Source organism: Procambarus clarkii, chromosome 22, assembly GCF_040958095.1.
Source record: "Procambarus clarkii isolate CNS0578487 chromosome 22, FALCON_Pclarkii_2.0, whole genome shotgun sequence".
Taxonomy (NCBI): domain Eukaryota; kingdom Metazoa; phylum Arthropoda; class Malacostraca; order Decapoda; family Cambaridae; genus Procambarus; species Procambarus clarkii.
Window position 1 is genome coordinate 31,515,007 of NC_091171.1, and position 23,241 is coordinate 31,538,247.

At 45.3% G+C, this 23,241-nt stretch overlaps 1 protein-coding gene across 8 annotated transcripts in view; it reads left to right on the forward strand.

Moving 5' to 3' along the window:
* The window catches only part of LOC123758649 (uncharacterized), a 91,826-nt gene that overhangs the window by 11,954 nt on the left and 56,631 nt on the right, over positions 1–23,241 (forward strand). For 6 of the 8 annotated variants that reach the window (XR_006772921.2, XR_006772918.2, XM_045743203.2 and 3 more), the window contains exons 3-6: positions 2,630–2,825; positions 13,300–13,405; positions 18,324–18,445; positions 22,345–22,479. Coding sequence is in view for 6 of the 8 variants with exons in the window: in XM_045743203.2 (XP_045599159.2) it covers positions 2,630–2,825; positions 13,300–13,405; positions 18,324–18,445; positions 22,345–22,479 (559 nt within the window). In the remaining 2 variants the exon portion in view is untranslated. The remainder of the gene's footprint in view (positions 1–2,629; positions 2,826–13,299; positions 13,406–18,323; positions 18,446–22,344; positions 22,480–23,241) is intronic. The other 2 variants (XM_045743187.2, XM_069328803.1) reach the window with 2 other exon arrangements.

The following is a 23,241-nucleotide window of genomic DNA, read 5'->3' on the forward strand; positions in this document are numbered from 1 at the left end:
CGGCCAGCCGTTGCCCCATGAACGCACAACCACACTCCAATGTTTATAGTCTTTCTAGTTTTCTCACCTCAGTTTTCGTGCTACATCGTTCATTTTGTTATAAAATTGTTTGAAATAGAATGCTCTAAAGGGATATATGCATATAAGGGTCAAATAGAACATTACCAATACCATAAGATAAAGTACAGTCATGTGAAAAAAATGGCTTTTCGTCATTGTTTACAGTCGTTATTCATTCCCGACTTTATTTGTTACACTATTTCATTTGTCTTGCTTCCTTCATCAGTGTTTTACCACAATATCATATGCATAAAGAAATTAATAAACCTATATACTTACCACCCAATGATGATCATGGAGCATGAGTTGAGCATTATGTAGAACCCCTCCACCTGCTCCAGGAAGAGATTTCCTGAAGTTGTTCAACATATGTTTTATAGGTGGAGGGGATGGAGAGTAAACACTACTGCTTAGCCACCCAGTATTTCATCTTGCGATGGTACAAGCAGGAGCACGGTGCAGCACACAGTGCCACACCTCACCACTTGCACTTATACTTGGTGTCCTTCCTTTTGCCAGATTTGTAGCAGACACAACACCCCAGAGCTTTCTCGATGTGAATTAGGGAATGGTTCAAGTTCCTGTTCAGACATTTGGGTTTATCCATAATACGAGGTCTTCTAGCAGCAGCATCACTAGGCATTGTTTGAACCTCGTCTTCTGAGTCAGATGATGAATCTTCATTTCGAGGTGAAGAAGGGAAGAGTGGCAGCCTCACACCTGATGTCCTGGGTGTTGCAACCGTGTCACCAGTAGAACTGTTGTCATCCTCGTGTACATCACAAGCATGTATGATGTCATTTTTGAGAGGCCAATCCTTATACTTAAACTTCACTAGTGACCAAATTACTTCGTGGAACTAGAGGAATTTGAGTTTCTTGGTATCTGTTGTGTAGTACTTGTATAACACAAAAGCATTATGGATAGTCATTTACAGAAAGTAGAGCGAGATTTTCTTTATCCACTTATGACATTTCTGTGTGAAAGAATGTTAATTGACCATTTGGTCGAAGTGATCAACACTTCATGTGGTTAATGTAGATACAGATTGCCTTTGGTTTGTTCACAGTGACCTGTTGCAATGAAGATGTTCCGTCACATTTGCATTATCTTTTCCTTCTTTCCACTTCTTGTATATCTGCAAGTTGTGATGAGTGAAACTACTCACCTATCTTTCCACAGAATTATAAAGGTATTGTCCTTCTGTCAGAATACAGTTTTATCTACTGGAAGTTTCCTCTTTGCTTCTAGCTGGAGATCTTTGTGTGCATCACACTGCAATCTGAGAATACCACAGGTGTAAACACCATGTTCATGCAGCTGTTCACTAAGTTGAACCGAGCTATAGTAGTTATCCATGGTAACATTTGTTCTTCGGTGGTGCAATCAAGCCCATAACCATTTCAATTGTTGTCTTCCCATTTCCTGCATACACTTCAAAATCAGAGATGTAACTAGTATTTGAGTCATCCAGCATGTACAGCTTTACTCCATACTTATCAGGTTTATTTGGGTTATAAACCTTGAAAGATAGACAGTCCCTCCCACGACATTGTGCTTTCATACCCCACGTGGCATCATGACATTGCCTCGTGGGTGGCCACCTATGCAGCGGTGTCGTGATGCCACGTGGGGTATACAGAGAATGGGAAGACATTGATGCGCATTTTAAAAATGAGTCCCATAATAATCGGATAATAAATGGAATTTTTACAAATAATATAATTGTTGACAGCATTAACGTCATGTTACGAACCATGTATATTGTTTTAATGACTGCGAGAATGTCATCACGAAGTCAAAGTGTTAACTTAATATTTTTGGGTGTGTGGAACAGATTAATTCAATTTACATTATTTCCTATGGGAAAATTTGATTTGGCTATCTTGAGATGATTTCGGGGCTTTTTTTTTTTTTTTTTTTTTTATAGTGTCCCCGCGGCCCGGTCCTTGACCAGGCCTCCACCCCCAGGAAGCAGCCCGTGACAGCTGACTAACACCCAGGTAATGTACCTATTTTACTGCTAGGTAACAGGGGCATAGGGTGAAAGAAACTCTGCCCATTGTTTCTCGCCGGCGCCTGGGATCGAACCCAGGACCACAGGATCACAAGCCCAGCATGCTGTCTGCTCGGCCGACCGGCTCCCTTGTACGAATGGTGTACGTGTACGAATGATGTACGTGTACGTGAACATTTGTTGGTGTACGAATGTTCGGTTAACAATTCGGCTCTTGGAACGGGTTAAATTTGTAGACTGAGCTGCCACTGTATTTGCTTTGGAGAAAACATTTGGTGGCACTCAGATGATGAAAATAAAAAGTTTGGATGGTGGTGCCTCCAGTAGTGATTGGGGTAAAAGGCAGGAAAAGGAGTGTTGGAAAGAAAACTAATGCATACCTGTACTGTAGTAGAACTTAAGTAAAACCAGGTCAAATGGCAAAGTGGTGACCATAGTCCATATAATTTGTTGTGGCTGCATTTAAACTTCTCTCAGAACTCATGTTTTTTATATTTTTGTGTAACGTGCATCAGTATTTAATATCCTCCTTGTGTATTTTTTTTTATACAGCATGGCATTTGTATCCTTAATGGTAAAGAAGATTTGGCATACATTCGAGTAAAAGTTGTGAGATCAGCAGGCCCAGTTGCTTGGGTTTACGGTATAGACACAGGGAGTATACACATGTGTGAAGTGGGAGATCTTATTCTTCTCCCTGCTGCAGTTATCAACTATCCCCCATGTGGCAGACTGGCTTTGTTACCACGTAAGTTGTCATGGCTTGCTGTGATATATTAATTGTAATTTGAGAATAAAATTTTTAATATTGTTTTCTGCATATTAGAATAAGCTCAGTAATTAGGGAAATTAAGCATCATTTAGGCATGGGTATGGGTATGACTTGTCAGAGATTGGATAGTAACTTAATAATCTGTATTTGTAAGAGAATGGTTATTTCTGTCTGTCCAAGATTGGAGGCCAGACACTTGGGGCTAATCCTGCCCAACTTTGCAGGGTGAATGGTCTAGGGGTACGGGACAAACATAGGCTGGTTGAGTGTTTGTCCTATTGGTCCGATGAAAAGAAAGATGAACCTAATTGTGACCCCTGCCCCCCACCATATTTCTATGAAAGGTGGCTGGTTGAGTCAATAGATTTTTTTTTTTTGTGGGGGGGGGGGGGATGTTCGAAGAGGTAATGTGAAGGGACCTCACTGACTGACTGACCTCACTGACCAACATGACTGATCTCAATGATTGACCGACCTGACCGACCAACATGAACGAACGACTGACCGGGCTGGTACTGACCTGACCTGACCTGACCTGACCTGACCAAGGGAGGGGGGCATGACGGGTCTCACCCAGAAAATGGCGTTTCATTACATTCAACTGGTTTTTTCACCGTAAAAGCTGAGGAAATTTCTTCGGGGGAGGACGAGGAGGAGGAGGTAGAGGATGTCCCTTCCTCATTAATTAAGAAAATGTGTGCAGCATGGGAAGACTGCAAACTTTTGCCGACTAGTGTCACCCAGATAAAGTTGTAGCAGGCCGTTACATTAACCATTTTAATGACAATGTTATGTCTCACTACAGACATGTGTTAAAACATAGGGAAAAACAAGTGTCAATAGAAAGATTTTTAGAAAGACAAGCAAGCAGTGAGCCACAACCAGGTTGTAGTGGGAAGCCTACATAACATAGGAGAGAGACTACCCCAGCAAAAGTCATCACCGTTAGATGTTATAATGGAAGGGGGCTCCCCTTCCAAACACTAACACCTCTCCTCTTTCTCCCCTCCTGTCCGTCTTCCATACGCCAATAAGAATCATCAATAAAGGCAAGATATAACATGTACATACTGTAGTACAAAATATTTGTAGTATTATGTAGGAAATGTATTTTGAAGTTAATATTTTGGCAGTGTGAAAGATTAATTAATTTACATTATTTCTTATGGGAAAATTTGTTTTGGTTTTTGAATTTTCGATTTACAAACCATCTCTGGAAATGGATTAAATTAGTAAATGGAGGTATCACTGTATACACTTTAGGCTTGTACTGAGGTCATCAAAGGTTACACTACTGATCTTTCCGAAGACGCAAACCTCACAACAATTGCTTAACTCCCAGGTACCTATTTACTGCTAGGTGAACAGCGGCATTAGATGAAGGAAAATGTGTCCGACCATTTCTGTCCTGCTTGGAATTCGAACCTGGGATTCCTGATTGTGATACAAGGATTATCCCATCTGTACTACCAAGACCATTACAGGGAAATGTAATTATCTAAGTGTAGTTACAGGATGAGAGTATAGTCATGGTGTCGCGTCTTCCTAGCACTGTTATATAATGCTTTGAAACTACTGTATTGACAGTTTTGGCCTCCACCACCTTTTCACTAAGTTTCTTATCATCCCTAGTATTTTGGCATCATCAGCAAACACATTCATATAATTTTGTATTCCTTCTGGTAGATCGTTTATATAGACAACAAACATTACTGGTACTAGAACTAAGGCTTGTGATATTCAACAAGAATCAGTTCTCCAGTCCAATACATTGCCTCTGATTACTGCCCCTCATTTTGCTGTCGGAAAATTTTTCATCCATGTCAGAAGTCTGCTTGTTACCCTTCTAGTATCATTTATCAAAATCATTTTTTAAATGTTTTGACTACTGCTCTTGTCAGTGATACAGGTCTATAATTAAGAGGGTCTTCCAAGTTACAATTTTTTCCTGTGGGGAGCCGCTTTGGCTCCCTGGAGCTATCGGGCTAATATGCAATTCATTAGACCAGGGCATTAGCCATAGGAGTTCAGCCTACCAGGGACCACGAGCCAGAACCTGGCCCCTTCGGAGAGGCACAGGGAGCAATGGCCCTGGAAGCCCCCCCGGTGATTGGGGTTTTTCCTTATCTACCATCGACCCGGGTTAGGCACCCAGAAAGGTAGGCATAACAAAACAGACCCCCATATGGTAAGAAAATTACAACTGAAAACAGAACAGAGAGGCAGAACTCCCTCCAATCCCAAGGAAATAAGCAAACGTCACACCCCACCGCCACGGCGACCCGGAGTCTTGCGAGCTGTGTTCTCTGCATGTTCTCCAGTTTACCAGTTCTGATAACATTTATATTTGGGTACAGGTGGCATCCACGTTGCGTTGCTTGGTTTAGGTTGGTCGCCCACCCAGATGCCCCAAGGCTGCCCCGTTTTCGTTGTAGGGACCCGGACTTGGGGGGCGTTAGTTGCTTCGACTTTGGTTCAGTCCGCGCTTACTGGTCCTTTCCATGTTATTCACCCTGCTCCCCCTCTCCCCTACTTCCGGCTCCCAAACCTCTTAGGGTTTCGGAGTCAGAACAGGGTTTAGTTGGTAATGAGACTTGGGCAGCTTTTGAGCTGATTCCTCCTGCCAAGGCTTCTGGGTCACATGCAGGCCCCCTTCTTTTCTGCCTTTTCCCTGGACTCTGCCTTTTTCTTCAGTGGTAGAGGGTATGGAGGACTGCTCTGCCCTGGGTCCCAACTTGGGGGATCCCAGGGCTGAGGAGGAGTTAACCTGAGAGGGGCTTGGGCCCCCTTTGACCTCGCTTGGATGTTAGTGCCCTCTTTGTGGGGCTTATTTAGATTTAGATTTTTTATTCAGGTAAAGGTACATACATTGAAGATGAGTTACAAACATAATGTTGGATTTAAAGATAGAGCTAGTACTCCTAAAGCCACTAGTATGCATAGCATTTCAGGTAAGGTGTGGGGGGAAAAAGAACACTTAGACTAAAACTTAATACTAATTAAGCTTAAAGTATAAATTGTGTTGAAAAGAGGAATAAAAAAAAGAGGGGGGGGGGGCAGAACATGGCAGAAAATAGCAATTATACAAGTTGGTCAACTAACAGCATTGTTTAAAATGGCAAAACATAGGATGACATTTAGGGGTAAGGTAGGTTACATGGAGTTTATTAGGTAGTACTTAGTTTTCATCTTAAATTGGTTGAGAGAGGTACAGCCTTCAACATGATTGGGAAGGTCATTCCACGTTCCAGGTCCCTTGATTTGTAGAGCATTTCTAGTTTAAGTCATACTCTTGGAATATCAAATAGGTACAGTATTTGTTTCTGGTGTGGTGCCAATGGGTTTTGTTACAACCTTCTAGGAAGCTCTTAAGGTCAGGATTGACATTACAGTTCAGAGTTTTAAATATATAGAGTACACATTAGAGGATGTGCAGTGACTTAATATCTAACATATTCAGAGATTTGAGTAAGGGTATCGAGTGATGTCTGGGGCATGCAACTTGTTGCAGAGGGAAGGGTTTTCTTACCCCTCCTTCCCTGTATGAGTATGATTCAGAGTCGGCTCCTCCCCGGGTTCGGTTCCAGGTGCACTCGAGTTCCTCGGCTCCGTCTTTCCGGAGGTTTTCTGCTTTTCGAATCTCACATAAGGAGGTTCTGGAGGTGCTTGCTGCATGCCTCCTGCGAGACCCCGGATTCTGCCTCTCTCATGAATCCGTCCTCATTTGAGTTTGGTTCTTCTTCCCCGGTATTGGGTGTGTTTGGAGGTTCTGGAGTCTTCCTGGCTGGCAGACTGCCCATTATTTTCGTTGGAGGCGTGGCATGGGTTCTGTCAGACCCGCATGCTTGAATGGCGAGAAACTTCTACCATTCTGCAGGTTTACCTGGGGGGCGGTCTTGAGCACCTCAATGCATACTTGTTCGCCCGTGCTTCCTCGGGATGTTGGCTTTGTGCAGCTGCACGTGCAGGTTCCCACCCGTTTGCTGTCTTTGGTAGCTGAGTACTTGCACGCCTGGGGGCATTTGGCTTTGGGGGTGTTGGATGCCGGGCCTTCATCTATGGTGCTGGCCTCGGTGGCTAGGGTGTCGGCCACACTATTGAAGTTGTTTGTGCCAATTCTCAAGGAGGCAGTCTCTGTTCTTTGCTTTTTGCCTTGCATGCCAGGAAGCTGTGCTCGCTCTCTTTGGAATCATCTGGGCTCATGCTCTTAGGTTTTCATCTCTCTTTTGTCCGTTGCTGTTTGCGGAGACTACTGTCATGCAGTTTCTGCAGGTGGCTTCATCTAGTTGTGGTCATTTATCGGACTTGTTGGTTCTCCAGGGTGGCTATTCTCGGCCTTCTCGGAAAGGTCGTGCCAGGGCTCGGGATTCCGCAGATTGGGGTGGGCCACTGGTGTCGGTTGCTGAGCCAGTATTTTCTTCAGAGCCGGTATCGTCTAGTCGGCGTGAAGTTCGCTTTGCTAGTCGGCCAGCTTCTCGTAAGGAGCGTCGGCCCTTTTGCAGGTCGCCCCATTGACAGTGCAATGGGGGGGGGGGGGAAGGTCACTGTTGCTCACACCTAGTTCCATGATTCGTGGACATTTTGGGTCGTATCCTCCAACCTGTAGTGGCGTTGGGTGGCTCCTCCTCCTTCGGGGGTTTCGGGGCTGGCGGGGCAGGTTATCTTGAGATGACTTCAGGGCTTAGTGTCCTTGCAGCCCAGTCCTTGGCCAGGCCTCCTTTTTGTTACACTTCCCCAGGAAGCAGCCCGTAGCAGCTGTCTAACTCCCAGGTACCTATTTACTAATAGGTGAATAGGGGGGCATCAGGGTGAAAGAAACTGCCCAGTTGTTTCTGCCTCTGCCGGGGATCAAACCCAGAACCTTAGGACTACAAATTCTGAGCGCTGTTCACTCAACCGTCAGGTCCCCCTCTCAGCCGGGCAGGCTTCCTCCCCTGTGCTCCGTCAGGTCATCTCAGAGTAGGTATGCTTGGGTGTGGTTGAAACGACCCCCGCCCCTCAGGTGGGTTTCCCATCTGTTTCCAGTCACAAAACGGGATTGTGCGGATCTGAGTTTCATTCTGGGCTTGTCCCGTCTGAACCCCTGGATTCCTTGCCCCTCTTTTCAGATGACTACTGTCTCGGGTCTGGCTTCTGTTGGAGCTGGGTGCCTGGATGGTGTTCTTGGAACTCAGGGACGCATATTGGCACATTCCCATTCATCCAGGGTTCAGGGACTGGTTAGGTTTTGTGGTGGGGCATCAGGCATGCCGCTTTCGTTGCCTACCTTTTGGCTTGAATCTTGCACCTCGCATATTCACGTGTCTTACCCAGATCATGGTGACCCGTTTGCATCTGCTAGGGGTTCTGGCTCTGGCCTACCTCGACGACTGGCTGGTGTGGACTCCCAGCCGGTCTGCTTGTCTGCTCACCAGGGGTGTGGTTCTTTCCCAGCTCACCTGGTTCTGGTTCCTGGTGAACTGGAGGAAGTCCCATCTGGTTTCATCCCAGGTTCGGACTAGGCTGGGTCTTGTTTGGAATTCTTGGACCGCTTCCATGTCTCTCCCTCCGGAGGCATTGCTGCAGAAGGTCCCGCCTTCAGTTGTTTCTGGGGGTTCCCGGGTCACTCGGAAGTTGCCCGAGCATTTGTGTGAGAGTTTGAACTTTACTGTGCTGGGTCGGGTTTGGCTTCGGCGTCTGTTCTGTTTCCTTCGGGGATTCCCCGTTCGCCTCTCTCGCGAACGCTGAGTTCAGCCTCCGGGGGTCTTGCATCGGTTGCTGTGTCATTGGTTTCCTCTTCGAATTTTTTGAAGTTCAGTGCCTTGGCACCTACCTGAGCCCTCGCTCGATGTGTTCTCAGATGTGTCGTCTCTTGGCTGGGGCTTTGTGATCAGTGCTCATCAGGCCGGCCTGGAACGGTGGGGTCATTCCTTCTGTCGGGCTCTCTGCATGGTTTGGGAGTTCACAGCTGGCTGGTTTGCGCTTCAGAGGGTTCGGGTCCCTTGGGGCTCTACCATCCGATTTCATTTGGACTGTTCGGCGGTGGTTATGCCGGAACCACGTGGGTTCTCTTTGGTCCTTGTCTCTTTGGGGTTGGTCCGTTCGTGTGACTCGTCTGCTGGTTTCTCGGGGTTTGGCTCTTCGTGCGGTTCTTGAGGTTATCTTGAGATGATTTCGGGGCTTTTTAGTGTCCCCGCGGCCCGATCCTCGACCAGGCCTCCACCCCCAGGAAGCAGCCCGTGACAGCTAACTTAACTCCCAGGTACCTATTTACTGCTAGGTAACAGGGGCATTCAGGGTGAAAGAAACTTTGCCCATTTGTTTCTGCCTCGTGCGGGAATCGAACCCGCGCCACAGAATTACGAGTCCTGCGCGCTATCCACCAGGCTACGAGGCCCCAGGCAGTGTCCAACGTCCTGGTGGACAGCCTATCTCGGTTCATTCTTCTGTTCACAGAATGGCCGGTCGAAGCCGACTCATTTTGTTGATTTTGGCGGACGTACGGATTCTTGGACATGGGCATCTTCGCGTCGGCGTGGTCTTGGCGTCTCCCATTCTCTGTGGTGCCCTTCCCTGCCTGTGAGGCATTCGCGGTAGATGCCTTTCGGCAGGACTGGTCGAGGTGGAGTTACTTGTACCTCTTCCATCCAGTCCAGCTGTTGCTTCGGGTTCTGGCTCAGTTGGAGTCCTTCCCAGGGCAAGTAGTACTCGTGGCCCCTTGGTGGCCGGCCCAGCCTTGTTTTCAGGCACTGGTTGCTTGGTGTCCGAACCCGGGGTGTTTCTTGCAGCTCCGCCTCTTTCGGCAGGTAGGACTGGTCCGGTATGTGGCTGGTTCAGCCTTCTCCTCTGATCTTCGCGTCTAGTCTTTTTGGCGGGTGTATCACCGTCTCCTTGGTGATCAGATGGCTTTGTTGATGGTGTCCGATCTGCAAGCTTCGTCTCAGCGACCGTATGAAGTTTCCTTATGTTTCTTTTTGCCATTTTCTTGCTCTTTGTTGGTTGTCTTCTCTTTTGGGTCGGGTTGTCTTGTCCTTTCTTTGTTTTCAGGACCATCATTGATGCTTCTTCCTGTCACCTTGTATTGTGCTGCGCTGGCGGAGCCGGTCGGCCGAGCGGACTGTTACCTATCGTTCGTTACGGCTCGTGACCCTACAACAGCCAAGCTTTAATTATGTCTAAGGATACTACAACTGCTGTTCTCTAAAGCGGGTCACCAGTGTAACCCCATGAATGATAACAGGCACAGAATTAAAAGTATATCTCCCTTAGGACTGAAGAAATATATGTATGCATTTTAATATATATATATATATATATATATATATATATATATATATATATATATTCAATATACATCTCAATAATATATATATAAACAGAGGGTCACTATTAAAGCAAACATCAAAATATTGTCTTTCCCAGAATAAAGATCTACTACATGACACAACAACAAGTAAACAGACTAATCTCCCACATGTTATTCCTTCTGGTCCCTTGAAACTACTGACTACTCGCGCACCGTCATTACCCATAATTCTCTCCCCCTCTGCCTCATCCAGGATGAGGGATGGAAACTAAAGACTTTTTAATATATAAAACTAATTGAACAACCACTTGTTCTCAAAACACATAAGAATGCAAATTAAATATAATAGTTACTTCCAAAATATATAAGTTACAATGCCACCTGCTTAATTACAGTAAATTAACACAATATGATAATATTAAAAGTGACATCTGGAACTCCCATAACTGAACAGGTCCAGCAATTCTAATTTCTCGAATCTAACAGGTATTAGACGTGTGAAGAGCCACCGCGCTCCTGTCCCCACTGACATTGCCACACTACACGATAATTTACAAAAATATAATATGTGTACATATACAGGTAATGATATAATGGAACAAAATAAGTTTATTTAAATTTATATACGTATCCAGCTAGGAGTACATAACACGGACAGCATGCGGGACTTGTGATCCTGTGGTCCTGGGTTCGATCCCAGGCGCCGGCGAGAAACAATGGGCAAAGTTCCTTTCACCCTATGCCCCTGTTACCTAGCAGTAAATTAGGCACCTGGGTGTTAGTCAGCTGTCGTGGGCTGCTTCCTGGGGGTGGAGGCCTGGTCGAGGACCGGGCTGCGGGGACACTAAAAGCCCCGAAATCATCTCAAGATAACCTCAAGATAGCCTCTCCAGCTTGCGTTCTGGATGGACGTCATATCCGCCCCCGTTCCGTTCGCTTTCTCGTGCTTTGTTTCACCTCCGGCCTGCTCATGCGCCTCCTAGAGCCATCTTGGTCTTTGGTCAGGGTGGCCCCTTCTGTTCAAGATTGTTTTTCCAAGGACCTGTTTGTGTTGGCATTGGCCATTGGGGGTCAGGTTGGGGTGCTTCCAGCTCTCCTCCGGCGCAGGGGTTTCTGCTCTTTTGGTCCTGGTGGTAGGTTTGTACATTTGCAGTTTTCTCCGTCTTTTCCGGCGAAGGACATGATAGCTGCTTTCCGGAGGGGTCCTTGGGTTATTGATGCTTGGTTGGTTCAGCCGGGGGTGCATCATGTGTTATGTCCGGTTGCGGCTCTTAGCCATTACCTGTGTTCCGTGGCTGTGGTGTTTAGGGATGCGCTTTGAGTTGATCCGGTTTCCCTTGTTCCCTGTTCCAGGGCTTGGGTCTTAGTTAGGTCTAAGACCTTTTGTGCCTTCTGTAATCCTTTTGTGCTACTACTCGCAGGATGAGTATGAGATGCACAATAAGCAACTGCTCACAGGATGAGTATGAGGTGCATACTCCGGATCAGCCGGGCTGTGGTGGGTACGTGGCCCTGCGGGCCGCTCCAAGCAACAGCCTGGTGGACCAGACTCTCACAAGTCGAGCCTGTCCTCGGGCCGGGCTTGGGGAGTAGAAGAACTCCCAGAACCCCATCAACCAGGTAATCAACCAGGTATGGTAAGCAACTGCTCACAGGATGAGTATGAGGTGCATGGTAAGCAACTGTTATAGGATGAGTATGAGGTGCACAGTAAGCAACTGCTCACAGGATGAGTATGAGGTGCACAGTAAGCAACTGCTCACAGGATGAGTATGAGGTGCACAGTAAGCAAATGCTCACAGGATGAGTATGGGTTGCATGCTAAGCAACTGCTCACAGGATGAGTATGAGATGCACAGTAAGTTACTGTGTGTGGGATGAGTATGGAGTGCACAATAAATTAGCCACCACAGGCAGCAACAGTCAAAATCACTATATACCTTCCAAAATTCAGATCATATTGTTCCACTCTCGATCCAGATTCACTAAAAAATGGGGGGGGGGAAGTTAATGTGAAATGGTACAGTACTTGGTTGCAGTGGGTAGAAATAGTCACAGGAGCCTTGGTTACCAATAATGGTCCAGAGTGCCAGTGCTATAAGCAGAGGGAAGCTACTAAGGTGCCTCCTAGAATGCGGCATTTCATTACTCTCAACACTAAACAGAAACATGAGAAAGTTCAGAGGTTTGCAACTAGATAAGGACCAGAATTGTGAGGCCTCAACTATGAGGACAGGTTGCGAGAACTTGCCCTCATAGCTTTAGAACAGAGAAAAAAGAGAGGGGATATAATAACTATATACTAGATCCTGAGGGGGAATTGACGAAGAAGAGAAAGGAATCTTATTTAAATTAAAAAGAAGTAGGACATAAGACATCAGTGTGTGTTGGACATGCAGTTGGAGTGAAGAGATATAAGGAAGTTCTCATTTCCGGTATAGGTGGTCACCAAATGGAATACGTTGAAGGAAATTGTTGAAGCTATTTTCACCCATAATTTTAAGGAAAACTAAAAAAAAGTAATGTTAAGATAGGTAATTAGGTATAAACAGCTATGTGGGACATAAAGAACTAGATCTCATTTCCCTGTAGTCACTGATAGGTAAGCACTATATTTGGGAAGGGTCCCCAGTAGTACCGCCAGGTTCGGTCTCAAATCACAATTGAGAATTTCGGGTGGAACAGAAATGGTTGTGCGTTTCCTATCGCCTAATGGGCCTGTTCACCTAGCAGTGAGTACGTACTTAGGAGTTAGTCAGCTTGTTGTGGGGCTTGCATCCTGGGTGGGGGTCAGTAATTCGACCATTGGGGGGGTGGGCTCGATAAAAAGCCAGTTCTGTATATTGTATTCATATTCAATACACTCTGGCTTCCTGTCCCCCGACACAATGAATTATTATTATTTCTGGGAGGGCCTCTCAAGAAGCCACTGAAACAGAGGGGATGTAAAGTGCCAGTGGCACTGGCACTTTATTAACTTTATTATAAAAAATAAGAAACTCCACCAGAAAGAAGAGTTTCATTACATTGAAGTCTGAATTTTTGTTCTAAATGATGCCTCCCCATCCACTGTAAGTGGGAAACTGGAAAATGATAATGTATGTAGATATATATGTGTTTTTCTTAATGAATACTTTATCATTTAAAATACTATTTCATATCTAGTTGTGCCAGCCCCCTGTGCAACAATGGTTTCACCATCTTTGACGCTCCTGGTGGTTCTCGCACAATGCTCTGACTTGGCTGAGGATCTCTGTAATGTAAACATTTGGTTAGTACATATTTTGTGACATCACTGTTTACTTTGTATTTAAATATTTGTGTTATTACAGTATGTTCATCACCTGAATCTACGCTTTGCGTAATAGTGGCTTTAGGCATTGTATGTACTAGCTCTATCTATAAAGCCAACAAACTTTGTAAAATCTCTTTATGTATGTACCTTTGCCTAAATAAAAATTATTATTATAAATTATTATTATTATTCAACCTATGTTCAATTTACATAAGATTTTTTAAAGTTATCTAACCATTGGTCAGATGATGATGATGATAATAATAAATCATTGTGTTGGGGGGACAGGAAGCTAGATTATATTGACCAAACCACACACTAGAAAGTGAAGGGACGACGACGTTTCTGTTCATCCTGGACCATTCTCAAGTCCAATGTGTGATTGTGAATGTGAACATATTTCAGCCATGTTATTGTGACTCCTCGTCTGTATATGCAAGCCAGATTATACATACAGTACATGTTAGGTTTATACTGAGGCCCACCTCCCCCTTCAGGATCAAATTACTGACCCCACCCAGGATTCAGCCCCTACAACAAGCAGACTAACTCCTGGGTACCTATTTACTGCTAGGTAGATTAGCTAGATTTGAACTTATTTCTCACTTAGTATTAAATGCTACCCCATTAAACCTACAAATAATCTACTTATTTAAGTTATGCCCAAAACACACTGCATATTATTGGCTTTTACAATTTAAATTGCATTCTTACTAATATAGTACTCATATAACATAGTGTATTTCAACTGTTTTTCTAGGGGGGGGGGAGCCCCAGAGCTAACCGGGCTGATATGAATTTATTAAACCCTGGCATCAGTCAATGCGCATGGAATTCTAGGATTACCGGGGACCACAAGCCAGAACCTGGCCCCCTCAGAGAGGCACGAGGAACAATAGCCTATAGAAACCCCCTGTGTGGTTGGAAGCATTCTGTGTCTGCCAAGAGAAAACTAGACTGTTTTCTCCAAGGAGTACCGGACCAACCAGGCTGTGGTGGGCATGTGGGCCTGCGGGCCGCTCCAAGCAATAGCCTGGTGAACCAAACTCTCTCAAGTCAAGCCTGGTCTTGGGCTGGGCTTGGGGAGTAGAACAACTCCCAGAACCCCATCAACCAGGTATCAACCAACCATCGACTGGGTCAGGCATCCAGAAAGGTCAGCGCTCCAAAACAAACCCCTATTCTGGTTAAGAAATTGGTACTGAAAGCCGAACTAGTGGACAGAACTCCCCAATTGAAAATGAGCAAATGAGCCTGACATCTCATTTGCTCATTTGAGCTGCACAAGCCTGGGGGAGCTGCACAGACACTGTGCAGCTGTTTGTGCAGCTCCCCCCTCCCTGGGAGGGGGAAGGGGGAGCCCCAGACCCCTCACTGTGAGGGGGGAAGTGGGTGCCCCAGACCCCCCTTCATTGTGAGGGGGAAGGGGGAGCCCCAGATCCCCTCATCAGCTATCCACACCTCAGTTCTGTGGCTGATGTGAGGCTGGCAGGTCGTGCAACTCTGGCTCCAAATTTCCAGTCCTGTGCCTTATGTGTGGTGCCGTCTTCGATGGTGGCCCGTCTGCATCTCTTAGGGGTTCGGGTTCTGGCCCACCTCAACGACTGGCTGGTCTGGGCTCCCTGCCGGTTCGCTTGTCTGCTCACCAGGAATTTGGTTCTTTCCTAGCTCACTGGGTTCGAGTTCTTGGTGAACTGGAGGAAGTCCCATTTGGTTCCCTTTCAGGTTCGGACTTGGCTGGGTCTTGTGTGGGACACTCGGACCGCTTCCTTGTCTCTCACTCCGGAGTCTCTGCTTCAACTGAGGTCCTGGCTGCGCCTGTTTCTGGGGGGCTCTCGGGGTTACCTGGTGGCTGCTAGAGGGTTTGTGCAGATGCCTGAACTTTGCCATCGTTGTCTACCCGCCGGGTTGGGTTTGGCTTAGTCGGCTGTTCTGGTTCCTTTGGGGGACCTCCCTTCCGCTTCTCTCCCAATTGCCAGATTTGGCCTCTGGGTGCCTTACGTTGGCTGCTGCGTCATCGGCTTCCTCCTCGGGTTTTTTGGGGTTCAGTACCTTGATTCCTACCTTACCTTGAGGTTACCTTGAGGTGATTCCGGGGCTCAGCGACCCCACAGCTCGGTCGTTGACCAGGCCTTTCGATTGTGGCTCTGCGCCATTATTTGCGCCCACGGCTTTTGTGTCCGGGGCCTGTTTTGGGTTGATCCGGAGTCTCCTCTTCCCTGTTCCAGGGTGCGGGGTCTCTCGGGTTGTCAGCAGTATTATTCGGCCCAGCCAGCCTGCGGTCTATCCTCATCCCCACGATGTTGTGAGTTTGCTGCTCTTGTTGCCGTCTTTGGCAACATGTCTTGGGCTGACATTCGGGCGCAGGGATTTTGGCGATCGAACAGGGTCCTGGCTGTGCATTACCTAGTTAATGTTCCAGGGTCTCATTGGGCCTGTGTCACTTTGGGTCAGCGGTTGCAGCCAGTTGTGTCGGCTTTGCTTTGACCACCGCTGCCACCATTGTAACACGGGTTCGGGGTTCCTCTCTCTTTACTTCCTTCTTTCTACTCCCTCTACCCGTATTCTTACTTATTATTCTCTACCAAGGGACTCCAAAACTTTTACCAAAGCCAACTCCACGCCACGTGGTCCTAAGACGATTGACCGACTTAGGATTCTACACCCAGTATGACGTGACCTAAGCTCTGATCAAAACCCTAGAGTCGCCTCTATGCTGCCACCACCAGACCAGCTCTACAGAGCAATGATCGAGGTCTGGATCGATCACGCTAATTAATCAACCTTGGGGCTTGATCCCCACTAGTAGTTTATAACCTCGGAAACTTGAGTGTGGAATTAATTAGATGGGGATGATGAATTCCGATCCGATGTTAGAATCGGCGCCCAATGCAACTCTGCCTCGTGTGGACCACGTGACCAGGACAAGTTTACACATAACCAAATGGAAACAATAAAATGCAAATTAATAACAAATTTAATTTATTAAAAGAGAACTAAAACAAAATCTAAATGTGTTCACTCCCTATCACTTTAACACTCCCTACTTGACCTGAGTGGCAAATGAGAAGACTATCCCTATAATTAACAATAGCAACTATACCTTGGGCGACCACAGCTCTAGGTGTTGGGGCTGGTCTTGGGGAGAGGTAAGATGGTTTGAACCTCTCCCAGCTGCTCGGCAGATCACACTGATTTTTTCCTTGTCTGGACTACCCCAGACAGAGTATTGTATCCTTCCGCCTAGTCAAAGTCCTACCCAGTTACTAGCAAGGTTTAAGTTATAACAATTAACCTCTGTTGTACTTAATTGATCCAGACTGGTTGAATTATTTTACTGAATTAAATTACAAACATCTAACGGCAGAGCTGTTCCCGATCCCCAAAAATGGTTATTAAAACTTTGAGAAATAGTAGACCTGTCAACCCCTGATGACCTATGACCGCCGGTCACTCCGCCTTAAAAGTTAGATCTGATTCGTGACGTCACTGATGGTGACTTAAACTCAATAATTAGAATACTCTTGATATTGTATCCAGTACTATTATACAATACAATTTTAATGCAAAATGAATAAAGGCTAATTTTCTCTAAATTACTGAATACTATAGGATGATTCATTATACGCAGTTATGAACAAAGCGTCGGTTATTTCCACCGCGAATTCCCCTGGGGGTCAGGTCACCATGCGGCTCAGCTTCCCATTCTCTTTTGTCGATAAACCACTCTGGATAATTCTTACAACAGCCTAGTTTGTTACACAACGACCACCTCCCGGGTAAGTCCCCTCTTGTCTTTTGGTAAGTAGCTCCGGGAAGCCGATGGGGCTTCCCCTAGAAAACCAGCATTGAATGTAATGAAATGATATTTTCTGGGTGAGACCTGGAGGCTCCCTGGCAACCCTCCCTCCCTCCGGTCGGTGGCTTTTCGCGCGTCTTGATATCCAGCCTCAGAACTGGGGTCTTGAGTAGCCAGTATGAGAGGTCTGGGGCTCCTTCTTCCCCTCTCCCAAGGAGGGGGGGGGGGGGAGCTGTACAGATGGTGGCGCGGCATCATGGTGACATCATGTTTTTTGTTTGGGGAGTTCTTTCCCCTAGTTCGGCTCTCGGTAGGAATTTCTTAACCAGAATAGGGGATTGTTTTGGGATGCTTACCTTTCTGGGTGCCTGACCTGGTGGATGGCAGACATAAAATGCTTCCAACCACATGGGGGTTTTATAGGTCATTGCTCCTTGTTCCTCTCTGAGGGGGGTCAAATTCTGGCTAGTGGTCCCTGGTAGGTCTAAGAACTCTATTCACACTGATTGATGCCAAAGTCTAATATTAGCAGCCTGGATAGCTCCGGGGAACCTCTGGGTCTCACCCAGAAAATGGCGTTTCACTACATTTAACGCTGGTTTTTTATTTTTGTCTAAGATTTCTGGACAGCGTTTTGGATAATAATTGATCCCTCATACTAGCCTCAGCTTTTTGAGTGAACCAGATTATGGTTTCCTGAAAGGGCTTCTCAGGAGTCTGGTATGATCTGAAGGATTAGCCATACACACCAATACTTATGCTCAGGGAAGCTACTAAAAGACTGCACAGAAAGGGGCATTTCATTACATTTAATCCTTGATTTTTTATTTACTGTATATTTGTCAAGACATATTACACAGTAAGCCTTGAGCTCTTATTGGACTTGCTTTGATTAGAATTTATATACATTATCTTGATTTTTAAGTTACTGAAATATATAGTAGCATAATATGCTAATCAAAAAGATTTTATAGTAGTATAAAATTAGATAGAAATTAGCTCTCTCAACATCTTCTAAATAATTTATACTTTACAGGTACTTTATAATTTTTATTCTCGGGAAACAGTGTGTGATGTACACAGTAACAATTGCAGGTCGATTGCCAGCTTGATGCAGGTTAAAGAGTTGACACAGCTGACTCTGGAACTTTTAAGAGCAATTGTTGAGAACATTCCCAAGACTGATCTCTTACCTGATGTGTGTTCAGTCATCACAGGTAGAGTATTTTCACCAACATTACTAAGTTCTTGTTGAATGGACTCCCAAGTTGTCCCCCATTTTAGCATCACAATCTGTTATACAAATCTACCCCATTGTTCCCAGTGTAATAAATGAACATGACTAATTTGCACATGCACAACCTGTGGATGCCATACTTCCAACGCACACTATCCTATTAGCAATAATATATTTTCTCATATACAGTACTCAGTATAGCCCCATGGTGCACTCTGTGGACTATTTCAACAGTTTCTCAAGGAAAACACCCATAATAATTAATGGATGATAAAAACAGAAAGAGTTTTAATGGTGTACCTGTTCCAGGGAAGAAGTGATTAATTACCCAAAAAAATTAAAATGGAGATAATTAAGCAATCTGAGAATGGAGAAACACAAACACAGATCGCACATGTGCTTAGCATTAACCTTTTTACAATTGCCTCCTTATCTGGTAATTAAGCCTCTTTACTCTTCAAATAAAATGAAGCTTTCTGTAATTGCTAAATATCACAATGGCTTTATTTTCATATTAAGTAGCATGTGGCAGCGGATTTGCTGTATATTTGCTGTATATGACAGTTCAAAGAGAGTTCTGTCCACCACAACGATGTAGTTTGCACTATGATCACCAACACTCTCACCAATAGTGACAAGATCATTCAAAACTACATTAACACATTTTCATTTCGATCAATACAATAGCAACAAATTTGTTCAATTTGTTAACTCTGAGGATGACAGTATTGATGGGTGTGGCTTTGTATCAGTCACCACCTACTTCCTCGCTCTTGCTCTCCTTGCTGTTAACCTTTCTGCTGCATATCACATCATATGATGGGATACCTAAATATGCTCAGACTGATAAACATCATATGATGTAGTTGGGAACTACCTAAAATTTAAAAGTCTTACTCATACACGAGGCTCACAGTTGCTTCTTCAGGCCTCCAATAACACCTCATTTTGAAAAAAAAAATCTTCCCTCATATTCATTCTAGGGCCCTTAGTAAAAAATGAGGACTATATCTGGCAACATCACCATTCAGTGCAGGGCGGCCATACTAGGAGCCACTGAACTTTCATCAACACCAAATGAGTGATTACCATTATATATTTCTGGGAAAATGTGTGTTATGTCTAATTATAAGAGTTAGGCTTATATATTTGCAGTGTATATATATTATAAATAAATACATGGTGTGCGTATATTTATACATATATATGTGTGTACATATGTGTATTTTAAAGTTATATCCAAATGAACATCATCTTTGGCACATCAAAACAAATTGTTAGCACCAAAAAAACTATATAAATAAAGCAAGAAACAATGAAAATAAATTTACAAAGTTATTCCCGTGTGGCACCTCACCTCATGGGACTCCTGGTTCAATCTTGATGACGAGCGGACGTCTGGACACCTCCTCCGCCTGGGAGCTGCCTGATCACGTCCTATTTTCATGTTTTGGCTTTGTTACTGCCATTTGGCATCCCTCCATCCAGATGCACTAATATTTCTCCTCCAACAATACTGTTTGTGGTGTTATTACGCTATATACACACATTATATATAAGTATCTACCTGTTTTATTCACCATACTTGTAAAAGTAAACTGGTATGGTGCCCAAAGACCTTAGTGGTCACCAGTAAACAACATGATAAGTCGTGTAGACGACGCCACCTCCCTCACTAAAATGTAGGCTCCCAACCTACTCCTATTGCTGTTTATACCCTCTATACACACGTTATATATAAGTATCTACATTTGTGTTCACCATAGCGAACCACTAAGCTGGTATGGTGAGTGCAGTCAATAAAAGGTGGCCATACACAGTCAGAAGACATCGCCACCACCCTCCCTCCCACAGCATTACTCTTCCCTCCATGGAGCACAGCACTAAATATCACCACAATCCTGCTATTATCAGAACTCTGGTCAGTTTTATCACAGTCAGGGGTCTTCTGTAATAATATCATCGCTACATAATAGCATGAACAAGTATAGTTATGGCATTTTTAGGCGATGCTGTGGTCACAAGCTGAACAGCAGTGCTGTGAGCTCATGCTGCGTGCATCAGGGCTTGGTAGCTCACTCAATACTGAGGCCCCTAACACCCGGGAATTTGGCCCACGATTTAAAAAAAAAATGGCGTTTGTTTACAAGAGCCCTGATGAAGGTGTGGTGAACCTCGTGTATCCGCGGGCCGTTTAAATCTTGCGTAGTACTCCAAAGCATCATATGATGCGGAGCGCAATTTACTGCAAGTCACTCACGCATCATATGATGTCTAGCGCAACTAAAGGGTTAACCTCCAGCTTGCACATGCGCCACCTGAGCCGTCCTGGTCGTTGGACCGGGTGCTGTCTTTTTCTATCTTCTCCTCGGTTTGTTGTGGCCCCTTCGGTTCAAGATTGATTTGCAAAGGCTCTTTTTTCCTGTTGGCATTGGCCTCTGGGGGTCAGGTTGGGGGACTTCATGCTCTCCTCCGGCACAGAGGTTTCTGCTCTTTCGGTCCTGGCAGTAGATTTGCTCCTTTGCAACCGTCTTCTACTTTTTTGGCTAAGAATGAGTCGACGGCCTTTCATAGGAGTCCTTGGGTCGTTGATGCTTGCATTGGTCAGGCCTGGGTGTGCATCATGTTTTATGCTTGGTTGTGGCTCTTCGCCGTTACCTGTGCGCCACGGTCTCTGTGGCTGGGGATGCGCTTTGGGTTGACCCAGTTTCCCTTCTTCCCTGTTCCAGGGCTCGGGTCTTCCAGGTCGTCCACAGGGTTATTTGATCTAGCCAGCCTGTGGTCTGTCCTCATGCCCATGACGTTCGAAAGTTTGCTGCTTTGGCTGCCGTCTTTGGTAACATGTCTTGGGCTGACATTCAGGCGCTGGGATTTTGGAGGTCGAATAGGGTCTTGGCCACACATTCCTTAGTCAACATTCCTGGCACTAGTCGGGTGTGTGTTGCTTTGCATCGCAGGTTGAAGCCAGTTGTCTTGACCTCGAGTTGAGACGCGAGTAGTGGCCGCCTCTCGGGTAAGTCCCTCTTGAGCTTTGTTTAGATAGCTCTGGTGCTCCTCACAAAAAACCAGCGTTGAGTGTAATGAAACGCCATTTTCTGGGTGAGCCCCAGAGGGGCCGTAGCACCCACCCTCCCTCCAGTCAGTGGTTTTTCACGCTCTTTTTGATGCTCAGCCTCTGAACTGAATGCTGTAGCAGCCGGCTCGGGGTGGGGGGGGGGGGGGCTGCGTGGATGAGCGGTGTGACGACGTTAGTGACGTTTGCTTGTTTTAGTTTGGCAGTTCAGCCTCTGTTCAGCTTTAGGTAGCAATTTTTACCATTTGCAGTTTTTTGTTATGCCAAACTGGGTGCTTTACTGGGTGCCAAACTTCAGTTGATGTCTGACATGGAATGCTTCCAAACACATGGGGGTTTCCATAGGCCATTGCTCTTTGTGCCTCTCTGAGGGGAGCCAGGTTCTGGCTCTTGGTCCCCGGTAGGCAAGAACTCCATCAACTGATGCCACAGTCTAATACATATATATCAGCCCAGTAAGCTCCGGGAAGCCTCCGGGGAATCTCTGGGGCACTTCCGGGGCTCTCCCAAAACATAGTTTCATTACATTCAACGCTGGTTTTTTACCCATAGGGTTATATATAAACTCATGGAACTGCCTACCTGCTGAATCCGTGAACACCAAAATACTACTAAATTTTAAAATGCAAAGACCTATGGGTGGGAACCTTTGACGAGCAGTTGGCTTCTTGTCCTTGTCGAGACCACTAGTGTGTTAGTGGTTCACAGGTAAGTTTAGGTAAATATTCAAAAAGCCATTAGTACACTACAGTTATTGTAATACTTGGAGGATAGGCTATTATTACAGTTGTCTTTCTTTTCACCAGATTACTTACTAAGAGCAACATTAAGGAAAACACAAGACCTACTATGTACTAGAACAGCATATTCAATTCTCATCTCTGCAATAAAGACATGTTCCAAGATACGTCTTTCTCTGGCAAAAGAGGGGGTTTTCACTAGTAAGTTTTTTATCTTTTTAAGTAACTTTTAGTTTAGACCTTTTGAAAACTTGTTTCTTTTGGAAATGTCTTCTTGAAGAGGTGGCCATGACAGGAACTTCCAGGTTACTCTTAAGTTTATTCTTCTAATGAATTCTATTCTTTTATGGCCTCATGGGATTTTGATAATAGATGCAGAAAGGGGGTGTTTTAGAAGGGAAGAGTGGAACAATATACGAGAGAAAGAGTTGGGAAGGAGGTCAAGAGCTTGAAAGGCTGGAAGGTTTGTGGTAACTGAGCCTCCTGTAAAAGCTTGTGTTGTGGTCAATCCCTACTGTATAACTCCCAAGTATTACATAAGGCACTGGAGCTGTATATAGATAGGCTATAATTAATGGTAATTGTTGAGAAACTTCTTTTTCTTGCAAGAAACTAGGAGGGTACTTGGCAGTGCCCAGGATAGTCTATCTCTACCCCTGATTTCCCCTCCCCCATATCTGCTCTGTCTATATCTTTCTGTTTGTCTCTCTGTATTCTTGACCAAACCACACTCTCAGACAAACCACTCTCTCAGACCAAAGAGCCAGAGTTCAACCCCCACAAGCACAACTAGGTGAGTACACACTAGAAATTGAAGAGACGGCGATGTTTTGGTCCGTCCTGGACCATTATGAAGTCGATTGTACTCATCTCTCTCTCTCTCTCTCTCTGTCTCTCAAGTTGACAAGAGTTCAGTGCTGTGGCACTTACCCGAGCCGTTGCTCTGTGTGTTAATGGATGAGT